At 42.6% G+C, this 22,346-nt stretch overlaps 1 protein-coding gene across 1 annotated transcript in view; it reads right to left on the reverse strand.

Moving 5' to 3' along the window:
- CHN1 (chimerin 1) overlaps window positions 1-22,346 on the reverse strand; it is a 204,529-nt gene that overhangs the window by 22,063 nt on the left and 160,120 nt on the right. Inside the window, exon 9 of the mRNA XM_058664659.1 lies at window positions 5,096-5,180. Coding sequence (XP_058520642.1) covers window positions 5,096-5,180 — 85 coding nt within the window. The remainder of the gene's footprint in view (window positions 1-5,095; window positions 5,181-22,346) is intronic.

Below are 22,346 nucleotides of genomic sequence, written 5' to 3' on the forward strand. Positions count from 1 at the left end.
CACCCCTCCCGCCCAGCCCCCAGAAAATCACCACCCTGCCTTTTCTCTGATGTTCAGGTTTTTTGAGGGTATTTTGTTAGTTATTGGGAAGAATAAAAGGAAGCATCTTTAAACATACCTTGTCCAGAACTAGAAGAAACTTCACATCGTGTATTAAGTCAGGTATTTAGTGCCTCTCCCTACTCTAATCAAGGCATTGATGTGCTGCTTGTTTCACAGGTGTACACACAGGCTGCACACTCAGGTAGAAAGCGCTCCAGGTAGTAAGTGTTCATTTCACACATGACACAGTAGTGCTATGACTCCTAATTACTTGGCCAGGAAGAGGGAGAGTTGAGATTCACTGGATCCTGAGTCCTGAGTTGCACACAGCAGTACGTGGTACTCGGAGGGGTTTTTTGTTGTTGTCTTTCTCTTTTCAGTCTCTTATTCAGTAAAGTGTACTGCATCATTTATTACTTACATACACTTGGGTTTTTACAACACTTGCATTTTGCTCAAATGAATCTATGTCTGACCTGGTAGGACTTCTAAAAAGCAGCAAAAAAACATGCTCCTTATATTGTTCTATCATATTCTTTCCTTATGTATAAACTCTAAATGGAAATCTGATAGCCAAACAAAAAAATTTGATGCATCCTCATAATATCTAAATGTCTGAATACCACTTGTGTTAATTTTTTTAATAAAAATTTTTTTGTAAAACTTTAATTTTATTGTTTTGCTTTGAGAGTTTGAAGTTTTCTCATTTTAAATATTGGTAGGATCCTTGTTACTTGATGAAAACTAAAGTCATGGCTGAAGTCAGAGTTAGGTATTTAAAGAACAAGTAAATATTTTTTCAAGCATTATTTTGTCTTGCATTTGAATAAAACCGGACTATGGAAAATATATTTAATTTTACCAGTAAATGGCAAAGGCCACATTTTTAGCAGGAATGCATATGAAGCCCCGCGTAAGACCAAAGGAAGTGGCAAAGTCAGGAAGGCATCTTTCCAGAAGCTCACAGTGGAGTATGCCAGCCTTGAGCTTTTTCTCAAAACTGCTGCTTCAAGGACTAGCAGTATATCAATGTTTCATTTTTCCATTAAGACTTTATTTGGTTTTCACACTTATTTATTAAAGTCATATAATCCCTGTGTGGTTCCATTTCTCCCAGAGAAGTCCTATACTGTGAGGGAGGGTGGGGGAGGGATGCTCATAAAACAGTCGGCTTTCTCCACAGCTTGCTTTGGTAGGTTCTTTTTTGTTAGTTTTACAGCATACTCCCAGGGATCTCAATTTCTCAAGTTAATAAGCAAAGGATAAATATATAGGAGGAATGAGAAAATCAATTCACATCTAGTCTGTATTTTCTCAACATATTTGTTCTACTCATACTACTAACTTTATTCTCATTTACGAAGTCTTGATTTCTCTAAAGCACACTGATGCTTTATATACCTAGGAAGCAAGGAAACCTATGTCTTGAATGACTAGCTGATACTATTCTCTATTGACATGATTATGGATGACAATTACGCTCATATGTTTTGAAAGGTAGGACATTTTTCCCCCAAAAAACTTACTTACTTGAAAGGCAGTTTGTGGGGGAAGAGGGAGTGACACAGACACACACACACACACACACAGCCATATCCTCTATTGAGTAACTCCCCAAATAGTCTCAACAGCCAGGGCTGGGCCAGGCTGATACCAGGAGCTTCATCCAAATCTCTCACATTCGTTGGTATGAGCCCAAGCCCTTGGGTCATGCTCTGCTGCTTTCCCAGGCACATCAGCAGAGAGCTAGATCAGAAGCGGAGCAGCCAGAACGTGAACTGGTGCTCATCTAGGATTTTGCATTTCAGGCAGTGGTTTTACCTGTTATATTACCTGCTGTCTCTAAGACAATCACTTTTTCTATGAGTATTCATATTCTAATTGGAAATATGTCTTGTCTTTAAACTTCTTGGTTATGTCTCCCTCTAGAAATGCCATAACATGTGTTAGGAGTCACCATTTTCCTATGAAAAATTGCGAATAGTCTGTTTTTCTGAGTATGAAAATACTGCTTTCAAGTAAAAGGAGCTGCTTGAAACTTTGAAATAGCAGGACAGAAGGGACAGCTTCTCTGTTAGAATCAGTTCAGTTCCTCATCAACTCTGCTAATGTAGTGGTTGGAACACCGTTCAATATTTTCACAAATGATTTAAAAAAAAAAACTTGGGCAGGGGAAGAGGGGCTGAGTGAGTGATACAAAATGGCTTCATCTAGCAAATAAACCTTAAAAATTCCTGAGATGCTCTTTTCTGCCTTGGGAATCTAAAGGAGAGAACTCCCCCTCTTTCTGAGCCTACCATTTGCCTCTGGAAGTGTCTTTACTGTTTGGCTAGTGTATAAGTTTCCTACTGTTGCTGTAACAAAGAACCATAGTCTTGGTGTCTCACACAACATGTATACATGATCCCACATTTCCTGGGACTCGAAGACGAAATCGGTGTCACTGCTTTAAAATTGGGGCTTAGCAAGTTGATGTTCTTCTGGGTGCTATGGTGGGGGGGCGGTGGGGAGAATCTGTCTTGTCCTGTTCCAGCTTCTAACGGCTTCCTGCAATGCCTAGTTCGTGGCCCCTTCATTTATCCTTCAAAGCCAGCAGTGTGGCATCTTCTCTTCTCAGGCCTCTGCTTCTGTCCTTGCATCTTGCCAGGGCTCTCATCCTCTTGGCTTTGTCTCACAAGCATGTTTGTGTGAACATACTGGGCTCACCGGAACAATGGAGGATAACCCCCCTGATCCCAATGGGGCAGTGGACATCTTGGCTGTGTGACTCGGTCTTCCACACTAAACACATACTTTCAACTCTTCACTCTGTCCTGTTTTAGATAAAGTAGATGGCTCAAAGGCCACGGGAGCCTGAGTCACTTTGCTCCTAAGAATCCATTGTCCTGTCAATCCAGATTTAACTAGTTGTCATAGAAAACCAAACTAATTTGAATCCTAACCTTCCACATCTTCTCCCCTAACCCCAAGGGTAAATTGTGCTTATATTATACATTAATCTGGTTCAAATCACACAGAACATAATGCTTCTAAGGACAGGATAAAACATGCAACGAAAAAATTGTCCTCAAGGCCTTTCTCTCTATTCCTGACCTTTATTCTCAGAAAGAGATGGAGGCTACTCATGTGGGTGGCTGCAAGGATGGGAGTGAATCATTTCCTTTCTCCTTTTTTCTCACACTATTACTGTAATAAATGTTCCAAAACATTTCCTTCAAACATGATTTGGGATTGCCACATATTACCAAAGACTATTCCCAAGTGCTCTCATAATAACTGACTCAGAATTCTTACTGAGCTGGTCTTCACTCTTGAAAAACATAAATGATTAGTGACAGTCATAAGATGTGTGACACGCTGGCCCAGGCTATCTCAGTAAAGCCAGCTCATGTGAGTCCCTTCTTTCTAGAGCAGGTGATCTGTGCTTTGGACAGGACACTCTATGGGCCACTGAAAAACCACAATATCGGGTGTCCTTCACTGAGCTTCTTCCTATTGACATTCTGGGACTGGACTCTGAGCTGAGGTTCTCCCAGGGGAACTCGGCACAATTCCAAGTTGCTGCTTGTGGAATTCTTACCCCAGTCCTCCCTATAGTGGGGAGGTACTCAGAGGGTCTGGTTGGAGACAACGCCTGGAGCCTCACTGCACCTTAGTGATGCCGAGAGAATAATTCAAACAAGAGGAACTTGGAACATTCAGAATGATGCATATTGCATCTTGCTATTCAAAGCAAACATAAGTTAGAAACTGGAAAAGTCAGATCTGACAGGGGTATGCATAATGGACAACAAAAATATTCCACTTAAAAATCATGTCACAAAAGAAACATGGGGATATAAGCAATGATAAATATGACAGTTAATACAGTTACCACTTTGAAATGTTTAATATACTTTTTTAGTGTAAGGCTGCATGCTAGAAACATGCAAGAAATTTTAATTTTACAAATTAAATAGCAGGAAAGCCTCTAATGAACTGTATCTTTAGAATTCAGGTTTTTTTTTTTTTAAGGCTATGACAGAATTCGTGGTACTTGGCAAATGGTTAGTATTCAATGCAGAAATGAATTTCACAGGATGCAAATAGCTTATTTCTGTATTTTGGTAAGTCTTAGAGTTGGGTATTTTATGTTCTGTTTTTTTTTTAAGACTTATTTTCTATCTGAAAAGCAGATTTACAGAGGGAGGAGGACAGACACAGATTTTCCATTGGCTGGCACGCTCCCCAAATGGCTGCAATGGCCAGAGCTGAGCTGGTCTAAACCTGGGAGCCAGGAGCTTCTTCCAGGTCTCCCAACCAGATGTAGAGACCCAAGCATGCTGACTATCCTTGGTTGCTTTCAAAGGCCTATTAACAGGGAATTGAATTGGATGTGGAGCATCTGGGACTTGAACTGGCACCCTTATGGGATGCCAGCACTGCAGATAGAGGATTAGCCTGCCGTACCATGGTGCCAGTCCCATGTTTCAGATTTAACATCTCTGAAATTAAACCTAAAATACCATGATTACATTTATAGAATGGATTTGGAATGGTCAAGATCTCAAAACACCACAAAGGAAATATCAGTGACTAAGTGCTTTTTCAAAATTTGGTGATCATGCTGGAAGATAAAATCACAGAATTTTCTAAAGCTTCAATTACATTCCATAAAGATTTAGTGAGAACAATTCACTTTGACAAGAGGCCTTTAAAACTCAGTTTCCTAGGCAACAATCATAGGTCCCTGTAAACTGCTTTGGTAAAAAAAAAATAATTTAGTTGCTATAACATCAAAGGCAAGCATTAAATATAACTGCCTTTTATTTTTTTATCAGACTTTTATTAAAAAGGTGAGCCTCTCTCTGTAGTGACCTTAGTTTGCTGCCCATCAATGCAAGAAGGTTACAGGCAGATAAGTGTTCCAAAGTGGCTGCCTGCCAATCCCGTGCACTGTGTGTGCCTGGGACCAAACAGGACCCCGCCTGTGGAGCATGCACAGCAACACATCTCATACTCTGCTCCTCATGATTCTATCACAGACTTGGTGAGACGCAGGAGGCTCTCTTACCTGCACATTTCACTCCCTGAGCAATGAGGCCCCACATGAAGTTGGCACAGTATTCACACCAGTGTGGTCCTCGGAATGTGTGGACCTGGAAAAGAATGGAAGCATGGTGAGGAAGAGGGGAGATGGATGGATGAGGACACTGTTTGGTACCAGAGCTCTAACATACAAGCCACAGTGAATATTGAACATGAAAATGAAATATAGCTACGTTTAGAACGACCCCAGCTGAGTAGAACAGTTAAACTTTATTAAGTCTGACTTCCTCTTATTCCCAGGAGCAGGAAGCTGGGTTGCACTTGAACCAGCACTGTGATAAGAGATGCTGGCATTCTAATCTAAGTGGCACCTAAACCCATTGTGCCATGATGCTGGCTCTGAAATACCTGTGCTTAACAATGAGAAGATACGGGGCTGGGGTTGTGAGGTAGTGAGCTAATTCTCTGCAGGCAGTGCTGGCATCTCCTATCAAAGTGCTAGTTTGAGTCCTGGTTATCCAGCTTCTGATCCATCCTCTGCTAATGTCCTTGGGAAAGTACTTGGGTCCCTACCATCCATGGGAACGTATATGAAGTTGCTGGCATCAGCCTGGCCCAGTCTTTGTTGATGCAGCCATTTGGAGAGTGAACCCATGTTTAGAGGATCTCTCCTCCTTTGTCACTCTCCCCTTCATTCATAATATAACACAGACATAGAATATCTTCATTTAAAAAAAAACCACATAGAAAAAATACGTTGGCTCACATGAAAAAAATTGGAGAAGCAAATAAATCCAACCTCAAACATAAAGAACAGAACTACACCTTTGAATAGTTTATACTGTCTGAAAATGCACTAGAAATAAAAAGGTACATGCCAGTAAGTCATCTGTATAACTCAGATCTACTTAAGATAATTTCACATATATGTACATGATTTCCTACGGCAGCAAACAGTGAAAACCATAAAATATGACTTAATTCCAATATGAAAATCTGTCGAAAGTACTATTGCAAATAATGAAATCCACAGCTAAGATTGTCATTTTTCAATCATATTAATATGTTGACTAAGACTTTGAAAGAAAATGAGTTTAAGCTAGTAAGTATGCTACAAACAGAAGATATAACATCACATGTTCCATTTAGAAAAACTGTGAATTAAATTATGACAGGCCACTAATAATACAAAATCCAATTTCAGAGATGTTGAGATGCAAAATGTATGTTAGAACAACTGAAATATGCTATATCAGAATTCAGAAACATTACTACTGGTCAAAATATACAAGTAAGGATAATTTGGAACAGCCTTATCATGGGTGATTGGGGTTCATTCTAGTAGGCGTCATGCTCATTGCTACCAAGGGGGCTTGAGTAGACTTCACATTGATTTTGAAAGTAGGCCATGGGCCCAGCACAGCAGCCTAGTGGCTAGTCTTCTTCGCCTTGCACATGCTGGAATCCCAGATGGATGCAGGTTCTAATCCCGGCGGCCCTGCTTCCCATCCAGCTCCCTGCTTGTGGCCTGGGAAAGCAGCTGAGGCCAGCCCAAAGCCTTGGGACTCTGCATCCATATGCGAGACCAGGAAGTTCCTGGCTCCTAGCTTAGGATTGGTGCAGCTCCAGCCATTGTGGTCACTTGGGGAGTGAATCTTTCTCTTTCTTTTTCTCTTTCTCTTTCTCTTTCTCTTTCTCTTCCCCCGTCCCTCTCCTCCTCCTCTCTGTATATCTGATTTTCCAATAAAAATAAATCTTTTTTAAAAAGGCCATAATGCCATCTGTTTCTCTCAAGGAAAAGGGTCAGGGCTGCAGACCCAGGTGTGCCTGGAGCTTTAGTGAAGCTCAGACTGAAACCTGCAAGCAGAGGTCAAGCCCACATCCAATCAGATCCTCGGTGCTGTCTGGTTTGTCTGCAATCCCGTGCCACTCTGATGGGAGACGGTGACCCAGCACGGCCAGTTACCTTACGAGAGAACATCTGAACGTCACATGGGGAGAGCACAGGCAGAGTGGATGGTGTTTGTTCATACTCAGTAGGGATTCTGGCAGAACGCTGAGTTCTGATATGGTACAAGAGAAATGATGCCTCGCCTTTCTGAGGGTGGCAGTGGAGAAGGGGTCACCTCATGTGACCGAGGCTGAAAAAAGGGCTTTAACCATCAGAGCTAAGTCCCGTGTTCTCTAGTTAAAACATACACCTGCATCTCAGAAATCACGTTTCATTCTTGTGCAGTTTAAAAAGTTAAAGGTATTCTAAGTCAGCCCAGGCTGCTTTGTTTTTGCTTTCTATTTTTATTTTTTTTAAAAATTTGTTTTTTAATTGCAAAGTCAGATACACAGAGAGGAGGAGAGACAGAGAGGAAGATCCTCTGTCTGACTCACCCCCCAAGTGACTACAATGGCCGGTGCCATGCTGATCCGAAGCCAGGAGCCAGGAACCACCTCCAGGCCCCCTACGTGGGTGCAGGATCCCAAGGCTTTGGGCTGTTCTTGACTGCTTTCCCAGGCCGAAAGCAGGGAGCTGGATGGGAAGTGGAGCTGCCGGGATTAGAACTGGCACCTATATGGGATCCTGGTGCATTTAAGGCAAGGACTTTAGCTGCTAGGCCACCGCACAGGGCCCGCTTTCTATTTATTTTTAAGGCTGAATTAGAACTGTTCCATCTACTGGTTTACTCCTCAAATGGTCACAATGATTGAGGTTGGGCCAGGTGTCTGAAACTCCTTCCAAGTTTCCCGCAAGGATAGCAGGGTCCCACATATTTGGCCTGTCTTCTGCTTTTGCAGGCAAGGAGTTGAACTGCTCGCCAGTATTACAGGCAACACAATACCAGCCCCCATTTTTATGTTTTACAATTTAGAGAGGCTGGTGTTACAGAACAGTGCGTTGAACTGACACCTGTGATCCCAGCATCCCACATGAGCACTGTGAGTCCCAGCTGCTCCACTTCTCAGTTCCCTGTTGATGCACCTGGAAAAGCAGCAGAGGATGGCTATGCCGGGAGGCGTGTAAGAAGTTCCAGGCTTTGGTCTGGCCTAGTCCTGGCTGTTACAGCAATCTAGGGAATAAAACAGTGGATGGAAGCTCTCTCTCCCCCTGTAACTCTGCCTTTGAAATCTAACAAATCATGTAAAAGGTAGCATATTCTGTAGCTTTCCTGGAAACTTTTTATATCATTGCACCGTTGGAAATTTATTAACATTTCACTTATGAAATGACGTTTAACTGGATTCCCCTCAGAACTTTTTCCTCTGAAATTCATATTTCAGTTTCCTTTTGTTTCATGACTTTTGGCTTCATATAAAGTTGCATTTGTAAAAAGTTGCTTGTTATAGCCTTTTGCTGTTCTTATTCTCTTAGAGGCCATCAAAACAAATGGTTCATTAATCATTTTTATTCATTCATAAACATTTATTAGCAATGACACAAACATAAGGACATGATTACATAGTGTGAAAAATGCACTGATGGAAGTGCGAAAGGGAACTGGGACTGGGGACACTGTGCAGGCCTAAGATGCAACAAGTGAGCGGAGGAAGCGTCAGATAAGAGGATCATGCCTGGGGCAGAGGAGAGAGGGAGAGTGTGTGTGTGTGTGCACGCGTGCATACTCGCTGGAGGAAGATGCGTTGGGAAAAGGCAATCGGGCACGGGGAGTGAGTGAAATGTTATGGTAATCGGGGAATTGCCAAGAAAGTTGTGTGTGGCTAGGGGAAGGAATAGCTAGATGGAGATGCGAGAGGCAGCCAGGGCCTGTTCCATGCCTACAACCTTGCCCAAGAACAGTGCAGAGCTACTCCAGCGTTCTAAGGTCCATGGCCCCGTCCAAGGGGCAAGGCTGGAGGTGGTGGAGCAGGCAGGCTGTGGCAGCCATGCAGGTGCTAGGAGATGTGGATGTAAATGCAGGTGGCAGCAGTGGAAGACTGGCTACTCAGGGCACAGGATCAACTGGGCTTGGTACCTAATCACAGGTGAAGGACAGGGGAAGAAGGCAGAGATGTTAGAGATTCTTGGGGCCCGGTGGCTGAGGAGGATGCCATTAAGGGTATAAAAGTAGCACTGGTTTGGAGGTGAGGCAGGAGTAAAAAAGGGAGGCCAGCAATGGAACTGGCTCCTGAGGGATCAAACGGAGACAGGATTCAGGATTAACTTTGAATAAGGGATTTTCATTTTTTAAAAGATTTATTCATTTTTTAAAAGATTATTTTTTATTGGAAAGGCAGATGTACAGAGGAGGAGAGACAGAGACGAAGATCTTCCTTCCGATGGTTCACTCCCCAAGGAACTGCAGTGACCGGTGCTGTGCCGATCCGAAGCCAGGAGCCAGGAACTTTTCCTCCAGGTCTCCCACACGGGTGCAGGGTCCCAATGCTCTGGGTCGTCCTCAACTACTTTCCCAGGCCACAAGCAGGGAGCTGGATGGGAAGTGGGGCTGCCAGGATTAGAACCGGCATCCATATGGGATCCCAGCATGTTCAAGGTGAGGACCTTAACTGTTACGCTATTGTGCTGGGCCCGAATTATTTTATTCTTATTGGAAAGGCAGATATACAAAGAGGATGAGAGACAGAGAAGATCTTCTGTCTGTTGATTCACTCCCCAAGCAGTCGCAATGGCCAGAGCTACACCGATCCAAAGCCAGGAAACAGGAACTTCTCCTGGGTTTCCCATGTGGGTGCAGGGTCCCAAGGCCTTGGGCTGGCCTCAACTGATTTCCCAGGCCACAAGCAGAGAGCTGGATGGGAAGCGGGGCTGCTGGATTAGAACCAGTACCCATATGGGATCCTAGTGTGTGTAAGGTGAGGTCTGTGGCCACTTCGCTACTGTGCCAGGTCTAGGGATTTTCACTTTTACCCTCCTTGAGTCACAGTGCAGAGAGGATGCAGGTTCAGGAATGGTGGGACAATAACAAGAATGACTGCACTTGCCACTTGAGGAGTGGGAACACTATGGGAGTTCACTTAACATGATGAGCTTCAGTTCTATCCACCATGCACGAGATCTCATTCCTTTTCATGGCTGAGTAGTATTCTATTGTAGGCATGTTCCAGTTTCTCTGTACTTGACAAGGCGCTGTGGTGGTTTCTATTTCTCTCCTATAGTCCTGTGCACACCACTGCAATAAGTACAAAAATGCAGATACCTGACAACTTGACTTCAATTACCTTAGATATACACTCAGCAGTGGGTTGCTGGGTCATGTGGTGGTTGTACGTTCAGTCTGAAAAACTGACACTGCTTCCATAATGCCTGTACTAATTTACATCCCAGCCAACAGTGGGCCAGAGTTCACTTTTTTGATTCACGTGTTGGTCATTTGTATGTATTCCCCTGAGATATTTCTACTTAGAGCCACACTTCACTTTTTAACTGGATATTTATTTGATGCTATTTAGTTGTTTAAGTTCTACTTATGGTTTGGTTATTGGTACCCTGTCAGATGTAGAGCTTGCAAATATTTTCTTTCATTTAGTAGGTTTGCTTTTAATTCTGTTGATTGTTTGCTTTGCACTGAATCTCTTAATATGATGAAATCCCATTTATCTCCTCTTTTACTTATTCCTGGGCCTTTGGGATCTGATCCTAAAAATCCTTGGCCTTTTCAGTGTCTTGAAGCATTTCCCTTATGTTTTTTTTTCCCTCTAGAGGCCTCAGGTTTTTCATTTAGGTCTGAGATGACTTTTGTGCATGGGGAGAGACAGGGTCTAATTTCATTCTATGTGTGGATATCCAGTTTTCCCAGCACCCCATAACTGGGACAACTGTCTTTGTCTCAATGTGTTATTAGCACCATTGTCAGGGTTCAGCTGACTGTAGACATGTTGGTAATAAGCCACACAAAGACAGATACTACATGATCTCATATATTTGTGGAATCTAAAAACATGTTGATGTCAAAGAAATTGAAAGTATCAAGGTGGCTACCAGAGGCTGAGGACAGCAAGGGGGGGCATAGGGTTGGAGAAGGGGATTACTGGGTGTTACGCTTAGAATGCTAAAACATCCTTCTTAACTATCACATAGTAGGCTGACCACAGATAATAGATTACTGTATATTTTTCTTTGTTAAATTATTTATTTGAAAGAGTTGCAGAGGGAGGGAGAGAAAGACATCTTCCGTTTGCTGGTTCACTCCCTACATATCGGCAATGGTCAGGGCTGGGTCAGGAAGAATCTAGGAGCTTCATCTAGGTCTGATGCGGGTGTTGGGAGCTCTGGCAGGTGGGCCATCTTGCACTGCTTCTCCCAGGCCATCACTAGAAATCTGGATTGGAAGTGGAGCAGCCAGGATATAAACTGGCACTTGTGTGGGCTTGTACTGCAGGCTGTAACCTTAACTGCTATACCACAACACATGCTGTATAGTAAAGAAAATAAAAACAAAGTAAGACGAAGATGTAAAGGAAGGATTTTGAATGTCTTCAGCTTAAAAGTTCAATATTTGAGGAGATAAGTATATTTTTCCTGAGTGGACATTAGCACATGATATCTCATGTGTAATTTTGTTTGTTAAAAATTTCAACACTAACATTAACAAAAAGTGTCTTGCCCTTTCTCACATACCACAAAAGCAAGCAAGCTAGAGAGTCCTGACAGGATCTGCAGTTAGGAGCTAACGACAAGAATGGGGACTAGGAACTGGCATCGGCCAGGCACTGAGCAGGACTGCTGGCCTTGTAAGCATATTGCTCAGCTGCTTAACACTAAAATACTGCCAGTTCTTTAAATGGGCAATTAACCTGTATTTGAGCTTTATGTATTTCATTTTATAATGTAGTTTTATAGTATCAATAATGTTTACACTATCTACTCAACAAAGAAAAAAATATCAAACAAAACTGAATGACAGGAGTTAGAATAGTTCCTCAGTCTTGAGGACGTTATGTGAAGTAAATGGAGCAGTGTTTGTGTCTTTGTGGGCATGTTCTCACCTGACCCGTAGAAACTAGGACAGGAGACCTCATGCTAGTGGGGAGTCAAACAGTGGCTCCCAGAGGGTGGGGAGGGTGAAGAGAAAGGGCAGTAGGAGTGGATGGGGGCCTGGTGCCAAGGCCTAGTGGCTAAATCCTTGCCTTGAATGCGCCGGGATCTCACATGGGCACTGTTTCTAATCCCGGCAGCCCCACTTCCCATCTAGTTCCCTGCTTGTGGCCTGAGAAAGCAGTCGAGGACGGCCCAAAGACTTGGGACCCTGCACCCATTTGGGAGACCTGGAGGAGGTTCCTGGCTCCCGGCTCCTGGCTTAGGATCGGTGCAGCACCAGCTGTTGCAGTCACTTGGGGAGTGAATTGTAGATGTTCTTCTATGTACATCTGCCTTTCCAATAAAAACAAATAAATCTTTAAAAAGAGTGGATGGCATGGGTATGGGGCTGTAGTAAGGAGTAGTATTCCCAATGTAAAGAAATGTCTTGGAGGTGATGGCTATACCAGTTACTGAGGCAGTTAGCACACACTGTCCCCCATAAATATGTACAGTCATGTCTGTAACATAGTTCTTCACTTGTACTGAAATCGAATCAGGTAATGCCTTCTCCAGACAATTCTACAGGCACTGACATGTGCTGAAATTTTTGTTTACCAGATACGGTTATATTTGAGTGATTGGGCTTAGAAATTATTCATATCCTGAGGAGGATATATGCTGAGAAACAAACAGGTGGGGTATCAGGGGAGGCAGGCCTGGAAGGGTTAAAAAGAGGTACAGTGGCTTAGGTCCAAAACCCGATCACATCTGAGTCACCTCTGCCCGAGATGTCCTACACGCAACGGGCACTAAAAATCTTCCAATGGTCAGCATCCAGGGAATAAGAACTGCTGTCATTCACAACACACAACCAATGTACTCATTATGGGAAACCTCCATGTATCATTTTAAAACATGGCATTTTTATTCTAAACAGCCCTCAATTTTTAGTTTTTATTCAAAACTGTTACTTTTCTGTCTTCCTTACTTTTCTTCTGGTTCAAATCGCTACTATTTGTTTCACACATATATATTACCATCATATATATAATTTTACTCCCAGTTAACTTCAGAGGCTGAAATTGAGTTCCAGCTGCTGGTTGACTCCCAAGACCACACAATATTCAGAGATGGATGGGGTCAGGGGCTGGGAATTCAGAGTTTACAAATGTGGGTGGGCAGGGAGTCAATCACTATTGCCCCCAAGGGTCTGCACTAGCAGGAAGCTGGAATCTGGGGCAAGAGGCAGAGAAAAACCCAGACAGTCAAAGGAAGGTGTGTGTCTTACCATTAGACTAAATCCCTTTGGCCTTATCACTGATTCTTTGACTTGGACTAGGAAACAAGGTAACAGCATTTTGTTAGTATGGGATATATGGCAAGAAACTGTGTCATCAGACCTCCTTTTGAAAGCTTTTGAAAAGGAAACAATTTCTGCCTTTTAGTCCATTTCTCATCATCTAGGCTGATGGGCAGTGGCACTTGGGGCATCTGTATGACATGTATCCTGTTGTTAGTTACTCGCTTCTTAGAAACATACTGCCTTCTGCTGTCCATTCTTACTGTAAGACCTTCAAAAAGGCATATGCTGGCTTTCCTATTCAAGAAGCCCTATCTTACCCTTATTTGATCTTCTGATCAGTTTACAAAAAAGGATTCCTTGGGGAAGGTGTTGTAATAAGACAATTTAAAGGAGCCATCAAGTTTAGCATAGGACATTATTAGTAAAATCAAGGACGTCCCAAGAAAAGCAACCTTGTAAGTGGGCCACAGATACTTTTCTAGGCCACCTCCCAAGTTCTTGGTCTTTCTTGACTAATTGAAATAGACAGAATACATGGTATGAATTGTTCCTTAATGAACAAAGGGCATGGTCAGCTACTTTTAAAGTTCTCTTTGGTAACTGGAATAAAGTAACTTTATTTGCCATGGCAGTTAAAACTGCTTTTCACTTGTTAAAAAGTTTTTGCAAGTTAATCACTTCTCTAAAAGATAACACAGACTGGATTAATTCCTGGATCCCAATATAGTCTCATCCAGTGAAGGCATTGGTTAAACCAGGATGAAAGAGACAAAGAGGGTGGGAGAGAGGTGGGCTGTTGAGGGATCCATGTAACACAGGTCATGAGTTGGGTGTCTTCTGGCTGTGATGCAGGGAAAAACTGAAGGCACACTCATTTGGATCAGCTGTTAGACTAAAACCCTGGCTTCCACGAGAAAATTAACACCCACACATCACATTTGGTAGCATTCACATCTCCAGCTTGAATGCCATAACCACACACACACACACACACACACACAAAATCCATCCTACAGGCAGATAAGGAAAGATTCAGCTCTAGCATCATTATGCCTCCAAGCCAAAATATATAACCGTTAGAAACGAGCTTGAAGGAAAATGGTTAACGAGCATGTCTTCGAAGCCTGCTGCTAATGCAAGCCATGTTGCAGGCGATGAGGACATGAGAGGAAATGAAATTTTGCTTGGAAAAGTGGCAGTGACATTTCAGTGGCAGTTTTTAAGTTGGAAGCTCTGATGAGTCAGCTCTCCTGCATGGTATTGGGTGATGAGAGGAGAGAACAGATGAATACAATCAAAACAATAGCAGCGTGGGTAGGCGGCCAGCTGGGCAAGAACACCTCCCACTCCAGCCCCCAGGTATCTTTTTATCTGGAGGGCAACTGGAGTGCACTCTTTTAAAAAGAGGCAGTGTTACTTTTACCGAGATCATCTTCAGTACTTTGATCATTATGACATGAAATTTAGAATTTTAGTCCTTATGTTACCATTTCTATTAAGGGTATTTTTTTTTTTTTTGGAGATCAATTTTTTAGAGGGAAGTGATACACAGAGTTTTCTTATCTCCTGGTTCACTCACTAGATTGCTCATATAGACTGGAGTGGGCCTTCCCTAAGCCAAGAGCCAGGAATTCCACCCTAGTCGCCCATGAGTGGGCGTGGGCAATCCTCTGCTGCCTTTCTGGAAACCTTGGCTGGAAGCTGAATCCAAAGCAGAGCAGCTAGAACTCAAACTGGCATTCCAAATTGGTATTCTGGTGTCACAGCCCTGGCTTACCCCACTGCGCTACAAGATCAGTCACTTTAGTTGAATTTTAATGCAGTGAAAAGACGACGCACAGTACTGGCTATGTTCATTAGCACTGAATGTATTAAACCAGAGGAGTTCAAAAGGTAGTCGGGAAGAGGTACTTAAAGTAAGATTAGCTCTAGTATTAAGGCAATGCTTTCTTCGTTCAGTTACGTCTAGTCAGAACTCCTAGTTGCTTTAAACTGCTGAAGAAAAGTCAACAGGAAACGGTGAGATCTGGGTTCAATTAAGAAAGCGGTGTGGACGTTCTGCTAGCTGTGACTAGTCCTGTTGTTCCAAAGGAGTGGATGTGTAGGAAAGTAAAGAAATGCACTAGGCAGTCATTGAAACAGCGCTCAGGAATGGTCAGAGCTGGTGAGCGCCAGGGTAGGAGGTGGGGCACAGCTGCTGGGCAGCAGTGGATGCAGTGAGGGAGGCAGAGAGCTGGGCAAGGCAGGCAGCTGCGCCACACTGATGGGCCAGGGAGAGCTCGAGTCAACCTCAAGTACTTTGTAGAGTCCGGAACATCACTTTTGATGAGAATGGCAGAAAACACGCTAGCTAATGTTTCAAGAGGCAGAATGCTTCAAAAATGAGAGCCACAAAAGCCCAATAGACACCTACCGGGCCAGACCACAAATGATGCCCTTTTAATTATGGGAAGTGACTACTGGAAAAAGCTGATATTATATGGTTAGACAGTAACAATACTGGTCTTACTGTAGTACCAGGGCAATATTGTAATTTAGTTCTGCTTCCACAAAGGTTTTTATTAACTGATAAATAATTTTTTAAAAAGATTTATTTATTTTTGTATTGGAAAGACAGATGTACAGCGAGGAAGAGAGACAGAGAAGATGATCTTCCATCCGATGATTCACTCCCCAAGCAGCCGCAATGGCCGATGCTAAGCCAATCCGAAGCCAGGAGCCAGGAACTTCTTTCTTCCAGGTCTTCCACATGGGTGCAGGGTTCCAAGGCTTTGGGCCGTCCTCAGCTGCTTTCCCAGGCCACACGCAGGGAGCTGGTTGGGAAGTGGAGCTGCTGGGATTAGAACCGGCACCCATTTGGGATCCTGGCGTGTTCAAGGCGAGGACCTTAACCATTATGCTCTCACGCTGGGCCCTAACTGATGAATAATAGAACAGATCATTTCTGTTCAGAATAGTAAATTCACCATAATTCAACATAGGGTCTTATAAGGAGCTTAAATTTCTTTAATTCCTTTAAAACTCACTCAGCCATCCTTACTCCATGACCATGTGTGAAAGAAGTATCTCTGAATCGCAACTGAGTAAATGCAGTGCCAACAAGTCAACCTACCAACCATAACCATGTTAAGGTCAGAAAACAGACCTGTGTTCCATCTATTCTAAGCTGGAAGAGTGATCCTTCATGTAGAAATATCTATTGAAACTCAGGAATCAGAAAATGAAAACAACAATGTTCTCAATGCAGTGCTTTTTATTTATTTATTTTGGTATGTTGCCAGGCACAGGTTTATAGCAAAAACATATAATCAGTAATTAAATAATTTCCATTTCAAAACAAGGTTCTTAGAAGTATTATAAACTTATTATAATTGTGTATGACAGCTTATTTGTAAGATTTATACTTTAAATGGCTCCTATTCTCCTGATTTCAAGCACCAGTTACTGATGCTTTTGTTTTTGACTCTTCCCTTTCAAAGGAGGGACACAGAGCTTTCCTCTGCAGGTACACCCCAAAATAGTCACATCAGCCAGGGCTGAGCATAGGAACCGGGGGCTCCTTCCTGGTGGGGTGCCAACACTCATATGTTGAGACATCAACTACTGCTGTCTAGGGGAAGCTGGTAGGAGGATACCAGGGAAGTGGACTAGCTGGGATCCAAACCAGCACTCGATTACGGGAGGTGGGCATCTGAAACGGTGGCTTAATGGACTGTAACCACAACACCTGCCCCTCTGATAGCTTTACCTCAAAGTGAACCAAGGGCGAGATTTAAAAATATCAAATATCATCAGTTAAACTATTTCTACCTTGAAAAAGTGGGTTTTATTAAAGAAGGCATTCAAGTATCAGTAGTAAAAAAAAATCACAGAAGTCAATACTTCAAAATATCAGTCCCTTTAAGTTGTATTACCTAGGCATAATTTTAAAAAGCCAATTTGCTTATACAGTAAAAGTTACTTTACAAATTATAGCTGACAGAAAATCCCTCTAATTTCTAAATATGTAAACTGAACACAGATAAAAAGTATTATCTTTTCTCTGCTTCGTACTTGTCTCAGGATTCTTTCTTTGTCTTCATTGGAGTGGAACTTGAGCACCATATGTCTGGGTGAAGATCGCTTTGGGTCATATCTGCTGGGAGTCCTCTGACCGTCCTGGATTTGGGCTGGGTTCATGTTCCAAGTGTTTTGGAAGTTTTCCTGTATAATTTCGTCGAGCACCATTTGCATTCCTGACTCTTTTTCCGCTCCTTCAGGAAGGCCAATAATCCTAATATTTGATTTTCTGAGGTTGTCTTTCATTTCTTGTATGGTCTTATTGGCTTTGTTCAGACTTGTCTCCAGCTGTTTAATGAACTGGGTATGTTCGTTTTGTGTGTCTTCCATTTCAGAGATCCTCTCTTCTGCTGTATTTGTTCTGTTGGTTAGGCTCTCAATTTTGTGCTCTAAGTCAAGGATTTTACTTTTCATCTGTTGTATTTCTGAGGTTATGTGGTTCTTGAATTCCTTGAAGTCCTCCCAGTTCTTCTCATTGTCTCTGACATATTTTAACATTATTTTTTTGAATTCCTTGTCTGGTAGATCTTCTATGTCTTCATCTCGCATCTCCGAAATAGACATTGGCTTTTGATTCTTTATTGGTAGAGTGTTGGCACTCTCATCTGGATCGTTACCTTTTCTGGTATTTCTTCCCATTGTGTTAGTGTTTCTTTTTTGAGAGACCTAGGCACCAGTGTGCTGAGGGGTCTCCAAGCACTATCCTGTAGAGATCGGAGTCTGCAGGCGTGGAGTAGCAGGGTGTGGGAATTATCAAGGCACTTTTGGTGCGTCTCCAGAACACTGGACCTCAGGGCGCCACTTCCAGGGCCCAGCGGATTCAAAGCGCACTCTCAGCTCGTCCCCTACAGGTATGCTACCACAGGGCGTGGGGGAGTGAAGGCACTCTCTGTGTGCGCCCCCTGTGCGCAGGATCACAAGGCTCGGAGCACGGGACTATAGGGCGTGGGGTGTTCCAGGTGCTCTCTGGAGGCGCCTCCTGCGCAGGCCCGCCCACCCCAGCGCTTGCAGGGGACCGACCGTCCCAGCGCTAGCACGGGACTGCCCAGCCCAGAGGCGTGCTTGGGTTCCTGTGGGATAGCACCGCCCAGCTGAGTGCCAGACCGCAAAGGCACGGGGGAGTATTCAGTGTGCCTTTTGCCTTTCTCCCAGACACAGCTTTGGCAGTTTCAAGGCACTCGCCCTGTGTCTCTAGACGCTGGAGTCTCGGGGGGGGGGGGGGGGGGGGGAGGGGCGGGGAGACGAGCACCAATTGTGTTCAGGCTCTGTGCATGCCCCTGGGGGGCCAACTCCCGAAGCCTCCAACCCACCACTGTCCCCACCCAACTCACTCAAACCTCAGGTTCTTGCAGTTGGTTACTCATTACTATGTCAATTAATTCCATAATGATGTAAATTTTTGCTGATGGTATGATGGAGCTTTCAATTGACTGGGATAATACTCTGCTAGCTCTGTCTTCAGACCAGAGAGGGTATACCTAAGAAGACGTTGAACTTGACTGGACAATAAGATGCTGGACTCTGTTTGGTGTATGCTTGCAATGGGGGAATCTCAACTGAACTTGAGCTGTGGTTATGCAACAAGGTGGAGGAATCCACCATGCTGGGAGGGTTTGGGGAGGGGTGGGAGAACCCAAGTATCTATGTAACTGTGTCACATAATACAATGTAATTAATGAAGTTAAATAATAAAAAAAAAAAAAGAAAAAAAAAGTATTATCTTGGGAGCCAGTCACTGTAAATCTATTTCTACACAATCAGGTTTTAATTTCTTAGCTTTCACTAGAAAAGTGTCATCTAAAGAAGTACCGCTAACATTACAGTATGAATGGAAGCATTCCTACAATGCATCAAGAAAAAGGTTTGAGAAAATTGCATGGGAAATACGGTTAAAACCTATTTCAAACCCTGTGTAAGAGATCCTGGTTTTTGTGGATTGATTTTTTCACTGATCACTACTCTTACCTTTAATTTTCTTCCTGCTACTACTTGGTCTAATTCTTTTTGTAGTCTCTTAAGATGGTAGCTTAGCTCACTGAATTTCTGATAAAAGCATTAAACTGCAAAAAATTTCCTATAAGCATTGCTGCAGACACCCTCCAAGAATTGATATTGAAGTAGCTTAAGATATTTCATGTCTCTTGTGATTTCTGCTTAAATCTATGGGTTATTCAGCAGTACATTAAATAATCAGGTGGGAAAGTTTACATATATCCATTACTGATTCCAAATTTTTGTTGTGGTAAGAGGATACATTTGGTACAGTTTTGGGTTTTCTACATTTATTGATGATGCTTATTGTATGACCCAGAATAATCTACCATGTTAACTTAAACTATGAATATTCCATTAGGGTCAGATTGGTTAGTACTGTTCAAGTCTTTCATATCCCAACAGTTTGCTGCTTTATCACAGAAATATTGAAACCTCAGCCTATAATTGTTTTTTTCTACTTCATTTTTAGTTTGGTCATTGCTTTGTATGTACCTGGTAACAAGGTTCAATATATAATTTATAAACTGTCTTCTTGATGAGTTTTACCCTCTTTAGTGCTAGTAATATTCCTTGGTCTAAAAACTGTTATATAAATATAGCCACTAGGAAGACAGAAATTTTGCATGACTTTCGACTTTTAAAAAATTGTGTGTAAGACCTGTTTCACTTATTTTCATTATATTTGAAAGGCAGATAAATAGATGGAGAAAGCCCTTCAGTCTGTTGCTTTACTCTTAAAATAGCTCTAGTCAGGGCTGTGTAGGGCCAAAGCCAGGAGCCTGACGCTTAACCTGGGCCTCCCATGAGGTAAACAGGAAGGATGGAGGCACTTGAGCCATCAGCTGCCTCCCTGGCTTTGGCAGTAAGTGGATTTGAATTAGTCACTCTGATATGGGATGTGGAGAGACCTTAACCACTTTGTCGAACACCCACCCTGTACATTTAAAGTGGAGTTTGGACCAATCTGTGGTATCCCATATATAAATAAAACTCAAGGTACTTTAAGTTCAGATACATTTTTCACCTGTAGAGATCTGATTTGGATTGTTCTGAATATTTTCAATTCCTCCCTTTTTCTCCCCCCATCACTGCCTTTAATCTGCTGTTGATTTTGGTCATACTACCTGGAAATTCAGTTGATACTTCTTTCAAAGATAGAGAATGAGATGCAGAGAGTGTGAGCAAGAGAGCGATGGAGAGAGACATGTGGAAAGTCGGGGGAGAGAGAGATCTATATTGTCTGTATTAATCTGTCCAGATTAGTCTCTTCAGTCTGCTGGTTTACTTCCTAGTGCAGCAGTCCACAGTGGGCCAGGCAGAAGTCAGGAACCAGTAACTCCATTACTACAAAGTACTTGGACTATCATCTGCTGCCTCCCAGATGTACTGGCAGGAAGGAAGCTGGACCAGAAGCGGAGGCAGGATTCAGTCTCAGACATTCCTAGTTCCCACAAGAAGTAGCAAAGAACGTTCCTTACAATATTATTTTTTAAATAACTCATTTTTATTGGAAAGGCAGATACAGAAACTTCTTTTGTCCACTGATTCACTCCCCAAGTGAATAAGTACAAGTGCCATAAGTACATCTTGGCAAGCAAAGGGCTACTAATACAGTGTTCAGTCAATGGTCTATTAGAATATTTCAATTGGTGATTGTAACTTACTGATGCAGAGGGAATTTTTAATATGAAGACACCTAGAATAAATTCCTTAGCTTTGAATAACAGCCATCAAGCCAAGTGAAATGTAGGGAGCTGGCCACCTCCGTAGCTACAGGATATGGCCTAGTTATGAGTTAATCAACACACCCCTTTCTCCAGATTCTGGCTGCTGATGTAGAGATGGACATAAAATTAACTGGGTGGACGACTGACAGGCTTAGAACATTTACTCAAATAAGGTTATTTGTGGCTGACTAGCAGGTGGGGCCTTTCTTGTCGCTACAGGCAGCTTACAAGTGAAGACAGAGTTGGGAGCTAGGGTTCTGGTGGATCAAAGGAAAACGTCCTTCAATGTTGTTTTTTTCTTACTGTGTGATGGTATACTCTTTTTGCCTCAGCCAGCACAGGCTGACTTTCAGACCATTTGTGATGGAAGCTCCTTCAGTTGTTTAGGAAATGTTGTAAACATCATTCATGGATTCAAAATAGATTTAAAAATTAAGGCACTCTGAATTAGTATCATACAACAACTGAAGGATAATCAGAGAAACTATCAAACTGAAGTGCCTCTGACAGACAGGCTCTTTATGGAGAAAGGTATGTAGTACTGAAAAAATGACTTTGGTATTCCCATGGACAGCGCAAATGTCTCCAATCTATAACAGACCGAAGGAAATCCCCCCAATGTGACCAAAAAAACCCTGGTTCCATGACTAAGAAATGAGTACATCCTTCTTAATTTTCATGTGTGAATAACACCTAATACCCACTAGGGAGAAGCTATTTTTATATTTCAAAGAATATCAGAACACAGAAAATAAGCAAGAAATGCAGTGTTCTTTAGAAGTGTAACAAGGCTGGGCTAGTGCTCCTGTGCCTCAGTTTTCCTATTCTGCCACACAAGACTCTTCAGAAGAGATTAGGTAAAACGTGATTATCAGAAAACATAATTCACTAAGGTTACTCAGATCCCAGTTATTTGTGGCAAGGCAACAGTAGTATGTTGCATGTATTCTCATCCCTTACTTGGTAGCCTCCATGCCACTCTCCTGAGGTATGGATACATCTCACTGTTGCTCTTTGGGCTGTCTAAGGAAGGCTATGATATTTGTGTTCTGTAGTATTGTTACATAATTTTATAGTATATACTATAGTTATATAGTACTGTTATATATTTGTGTTGCATAATGAATGCTGACCAGTGATGGTAAGTTCACTTAAGTATAGAGAACTTGACAGTTTAAGCCGTGTCAGAAGTTTTAAGGGTTATGCTGTGTACATATTCCTT

Source organism: Ochotona princeps, chromosome 5 (genome assembly GCF_030435755.1).
Source record: "Ochotona princeps isolate mOchPri1 chromosome 5, mOchPri1.hap1, whole genome shotgun sequence".
NCBI classification, from domain to species: Eukaryota; Metazoa; Chordata; class Mammalia; order Lagomorpha; family Ochotonidae; genus Ochotona; species Ochotona princeps.